At 30.5% G+C, this 6000-nt stretch overlaps 1 protein-coding gene across 1 annotated transcript; it reads left to right on the plus strand.

Annotated features, from left to right (window-relative positions):
* The first annotated feature begins 1820 nt into the window (after positions 1-1820).
* LOC136217236 (uncharacterized) lies at positions 1821-2628 on the plus strand. The gene is made up of 2 exons (XM_066003838.1): positions 1821-2024; positions 2104-2628. Exons 1-2 carry the CDS (start codon positions 1851-1853, stop codon positions 2626-2628), a joined length of 699 nt encoding a protein of 232 aa, XP_065859910.1. The 5' UTR covers positions 1821-1850.
* Positions 2629-6000: the final 3372 nt, after the last annotated feature.

The following is a 6000-nucleotide window of genomic DNA, read 5'->3' on the forward strand; positions in this document are numbered from 1 at the left end:
CATAACTTTGACAAGTTTGGTCAACTGGAGAAATTACTCATTAAATTGTTTTCCCGGTCATGAATCTTGTCATCTACGCTTCACATGTGCGTCATTTTGTTACTTATTAGTAACAGATCACAAACATATGATTAAATGTAAAAAATTTAAAAATAAAATAAGAAATATATTGTATTTTAAACGAGTTGGACAAAAAAAATTCAAAGAGCACACTTTCTCTCGAGCTAATTTTTCTGAAATGTGTCGTCTCGAAAGTTATAATTGTTACATGTTTGATTTTTTTTCCTTGAGTAGCTTATTTAATTTTATTTTCTATATACAGTGGAGCCCCTCCGAACTTTCCCTCCTGGCTCTACCACTAAACTAGCTCTATATAGAGAATTTTGGTAAATACAGTAAAACTTCTATAAATTAATAATGTTGGGACCATAGAATTTTATTAATTTAGAGAGTTATTAATTAATCGATAAATTAATAATTATTAATTTATAGAGTGATTTTAAAATTTTTTAAAAATAAATTTTAAATTACTAAAGTTTTTGTCTAAAATTAATGAACAAATAAAATTAAATGTGCATTATATAAGTTAATTGAACCTGGAAATTCATTGTATTTATGTTAAAAATATTCAATGTATCATAGTTAATGAATTACTATATAAATTTATCTGGAGTATTGTTTCAAATCATACCAAAAAATAGGCTTCTCATGAATCTGTTACAACGAATTTAGAGGAAACAACCACTGAAGATATTTATAAACTTGAGGGAATGATTAGCCAGCTTAGTTACCGCAATCCAATGGATGTCAATCAAATATTGGATTATCAAGGTGAAAACAATGAATGCTCACAAGTCCAAAGTTTAGAAGAAATTGTGTGGAGCGTTATGCAAAATTCAATTGAGAATGAAGCTGATGATAATTCGGTACCTTTGAAACCAGTCACAAGAAATGAAGCAATTATAGCATCATCCACTCTTTACAATTTTTTGTTACAATTTGACAATGATACACCGGAACTTTTGAATGCACTGAGAATGGTTAGAGATGAAATTCAACTAGATTTAAATTTCAAGAAAAAACAAAATACTATAGATTCATAGTTTGCTAAATTATCCTAAGTATATATATCTATATATATTTCGCACATGTATTTGAGAAATTATTAATTTATAGAGGTAATAATACAATGTATTTATAAAGTGTTGTTCCAGAAAATTATTATCTTATTAATTTATTAAAATTAATCATTTTTTGAACTGACCCAAATCGGGACTAGAAGAAATTATTATTTTAAAGAGTTTATTAATTTATGGAGTATTAATTTATAGAGGTTTTACTGTACATCCTAATTAATGCGACAACTTTTGTTTTGTTTTGTTTTTCTAGAATGTAACTAACCTTCAACTTAGAAAGAGAGCTTTAGTTTCAGTTTTTTTTTTAAACCATCCCATGTCTTAATTAGAAATAGAAAGTAAACGTTTTTTGTTTTTTTAATGCTAATAAGGAAATTAATAATTGGAAATAAAACAATCCTAAACAACAGTTTTTAGCATATAATTCAATTAGTGGAGCATACAAACAGCCATTTAAAAAACTGTTTTCCTAAGGCACCTTTTTGTAAAATCAGCACATACTCTTTCCTCCATTTTCTCAGACATTTCCTCCAATTTCTCCACCCACAAACACTCCCTAAATCTCTGCTTTCATAGAGAATTCCCCAACCACCCGTTAACCTTTTCCCCACTCCATATATAAAAAGCTGAAACAATACGAGGGGAGAAGATAGGACAAGGAATGATCAATTAAACAAAGGTTATCATTTTTTGTTATGCTTGAGGCCGGCGGTTATGGAGAATTCAGGTACAACTGGTAGCGGTTCTCCCTTCAAGCATCTCCGGATGGAAAATATTGACACTGCTCGTATTCCGCCGTCATCAGATGCCGCCGCCGGTCATTTCAAAAAGAAAAGTAGAAGGAAATTTGTTCGTCTAATCAAAGCTGTTCTCTTTGAAACATCCCTGGTACGCATGATATAATATTCATATTATTATATTAACATTCATATTCATATTCATTGAATTAATTAATGATGCATTGCAGGCTAATAAGATCAAGAAAAGGGCGAAGAAGAAGAAACAAATCGCAAACGGAGATTCAGCATCAATAAATGACAAGGATACATATCCAATAACAGCAACAACATTGAATAAAAAATTCGGGAAGAAAAATCAAGGAAGGATCATATCTGGTACACCATCGATTGAAACATCATCAATATCTTCATCTTCATGTGCATCATCGATTGCTTCGAGTTCCATGAGGTTCCCAGACACTGATATTACAAATCTATTGGAACAACAAAAACAGAAGAATGAAGAGAAGGGAAAAGGGTATTATGGTATTAATACAGGGCTGTGTTTGATTCTCGTAGCTTTGTTAGTTCTGGTGGTATGGGGTAAGTTATTTGCTATTTTATGCACATCGGCATGGCTATTTTTCTTGCCAAATTGGAGCAAAGGGAAGATGTTGCTGAAAGGTAGACTTAAAGCTGAGGAATCAATGGACAGAGAAGAGTACAACAAAAAGATCATTATGGAGGGATTACTTGACAGGAAAAGGTCTTAATCCACAATATTATTAGTGTAGAATAATTATATATATATACATCATCGATTAATTCCCTCACAAATGCAGGGAAGGGTTGAATTTTCCTTTATTTTGTAGTTAATTTAATTATACTGTACATATAGTTATTTGGAATGAGTCACATTTATGTGATGTTGCAGGCACATTTTTTATGCATTGTTTAATTTTCTGGCCATGTTTATGTATTCCATTCTGGAAAATTGGGAATTTTTCAATTGAGAGATGAATGGATTATTTAATTTCTTTGCCTAGAATTTTTGGGTGCATATTTAGTCGGCCACAAAGTGTCTCATCATTTTTTAGTAATATATTTGGTTGAGTTTGAAGATCAATTTCAGATGGATTCCAACAAATTATGTTCACGGAGAGGTGTGTGGAGCTTAAATTAGTGTAATTCGGTTAGATTATCTATTCTTGCAAAATTATAAATATTGGAGTAGTATTTTGGTAACCTAATTTGGTCTATATTTGTATTGTAAAATTTCTTAAAAAGTTTCATACACAGTAACTAAAGAAGGCTGATATTTAGGTGATGGCAATAGTGGGTGATGAGAAATAACTAATAAGAGTGGGTTAGATAATGGAGAGCACAAATAATGGTTGAAGTTTAATGTTACAAGTTTCACATACTTTGGTAATTTCTTTAGATTATCATTTATATTGTTGGTGTTGTTTAGACATGATCACTAATTGACATTTGGTTACTTCTAAACTTGTAGGAAACAAGCATTACCTAATCCATAAAAGTGGTGTAATTTGCTTTGGAAAAAAACATAAAGTGGTTACTAATAATTGTTTTTTGATATTAAGTTGTTCTCATTTATAATTTTGTTGCATTATAAAAAAAATAATAATAATATTGCAATAATCGTCTTATCGTGTGATGCGGTTTTTGTTTTTTTATTTCTTTCTTTGGTTTTGATACGGTGTCTACTGCAAGTTCAGCGACTTGTAAAATGAGTCTTATTGAGGATTTAAGGTCGAACACTTAATTGTTTCAAAAAAAATTCCATAAGTTACACATTCAGTGTGTTGAAAGGGGTGAACCACGGAACTTTAATAACCATCTATTGATCACACAACGCATTTCTAAAAAAAAAAATTCATTTGTCTGTTTCATTGTTCAACATGATTTAGGTCCAAGTTCATTATTTGATAGTTGGGTTTATGTAATCGAAAATTCATAAGACAGTTGGGGATTTTATGGGGGTTGTTTATTGAGACGGATAAAAAGAATTTTGATGGATTTTGGAAAAGTTATATGTGATTTTGTGGTCATTCGGATAATTGTTATACTCTTAAAAGGAAGATGTGAAATTGAAGAAGTCGGGTGGAGACTAGGTTTAGATCCAATTGATATTGTATGTGATTTTGTGGTCATTTGATCGGTTTTGTGAAAAGCTTTATGGTCATTTGATTGAACCAACCGATTTAAAATACGGTTAATGGCTAAAGGCAAATATGAGAGGTGGTATCTCAAATGTAGAGTCCAAATATCTCCGCAAAGTTGATAGGGGATCTCAAATCTTAGTGTAGTACAGATGGAATGTTGATTGACATAGAAGGTATTAATAAGGCAGTTACACCTGAAACTGTCTTTGGTTGATTAAAGCAAGAAGTTGTGAATCGTAAGGGATGAGAAAGCAGTGTTGGTAAAGGAGTTTTATGTGCCACAAACACTAGTGGAAAAATGACTATTAGTGCCTATTTTAGGACCATTAGCGACGGACTGAAGTTGTCACTAAAGCTCACCGCAATTACTCAATGACGCGTGTTGATGCGTCACAATTGACCATATCAATAGCGACGCTCTTTCACAATGAGTGTCGCAAAAAAAAAAATTAAATTACACAAATTATTATTTTCCCTATAATTCATGTATTTATTCCGAAACTTAAAATTACAGAAATTAAATTACAAAATAAATTTTACATATACTAAGCCTGATATTTTACATATGAAATGAAATTCACGTTATAAGGTTATGTCGAATATTCTATAAAAAAAATCGACAGAATCTCCCCTGTAAAATGGATATCCCCTGTGTAAAAATAGGCTTCTAATATGAAACAAATAATAATTAGCACTTATAATATTCACAACGAGGGAATTCCCTTAATATTCATAGTAGTATTTTTCTCCAATTCATCACAACATACTGCATTTTTAAATTGAATTTTGAATTACTAATATTATCATTTAATGCTTTAAAAACATGTACAATATATACTACTAATGGATATTGCTTAAAATATAATGTGTCAATAAATCGTGAACCTCATTTATCTCCTCCTTTGAATATGGTGTTTTTAATGTGGAAAATCCTAAAAAGTGTCAATATTTCAAGAATACCAACATCAGAATGAAGTTAAAGTAGAATATATGTAACAATTTCATTAACACTTACTCGTGCTAGATACATACTCTTATGGTGATTTTGCACTATTTCGAACATATAACGCTTTACAAAGTTGTCACACTCTATTCGTCTCTGTTGTTGAGCGCAATACATATTTTGGGTTTTAAAAATAAATTAATTCATCTGCGAGCAAATTAAGATATGACTTTAGGTAAAAAATTAAAAAATTATACTTGTTGACTACTCCATGTCAAGTTATGTTGACTTTTAGGATGTCGTTTGAGTATCTAATAAGCTCTAAATGCCTTGCACATAATAATAATAATATTATGCATGTTTAGAATAATGTAAACCAATAAATGCAAAAAGAAATCATTAATATAAAGTTTTATTATCTTACTTATTCACGTGAGCCTTAATTGTGAATTTGGCAACTCCGGACTTTATCGAATCAAATACGTATACATGACATTTATCTAGAGAAATGACCAGAAGACCCCAATGCTCACTAATAAAATGAAACGATAGTTTTGAAGATCAATGACTAATAATCAACTTAATTATAACTTTTACAGCTAAAAAATATATCATAATTAAATTTAACTCACTATTGGTGCTATGGGCAAAAAATGAATCTCTTCAAACTTTGTAATTCCATCGCACGTATCATGTAACATGTCACACTATCAAAGATCTTACGTAATTCAGTTTCCGCTATATTAGTTGGGCAAAAGAATCTAATGAAATCTGACCCAAACTTATTAGCTGATCTCTAAGAGCCTTATATAGTATTATATTAACTTTTAGATTTTAAGGAAAAACTTAAAATTTAGATAACAAAATTGTTCAGATATATTACAACATAAAATGTTGCATAAGTGGAGCATCGAGCCAAGATACCTCGAGCATCTAAGTGATATCTTCTCGCATGAGCCCGATGCGAATATTTTTAGGATAACAAAATTCCAAGCAACCAACATTGCCAAAATCAA

This window comes from Euphorbia lathyris, chromosome 2, assembly GCF_963576675.1.
Source record: "Euphorbia lathyris chromosome 2, ddEupLath1.1, whole genome shotgun sequence".
Classification (NCBI taxonomy): Eukaryota; Viridiplantae; Streptophyta; class Magnoliopsida; order Malpighiales; family Euphorbiaceae; genus Euphorbia; species Euphorbia lathyris.

Excerpts from the sequence above, each read along its gene's own strand:
- LOC136217236 (XM_066003838.1), top strand. The coding sequence starts at position 1,851 with ATGGAGAATTCAGGTACAACTGGTAGCGGTTCTCCCTTCAAGCATCTC. Across the intron at positions 2,025-2,103 it reads TTCTCTTTGAAACATCCCTG|GCTAATAAGATCAAGAAAAG; the intron begins GTACGCATGATA and ends GATGCATTGCAG.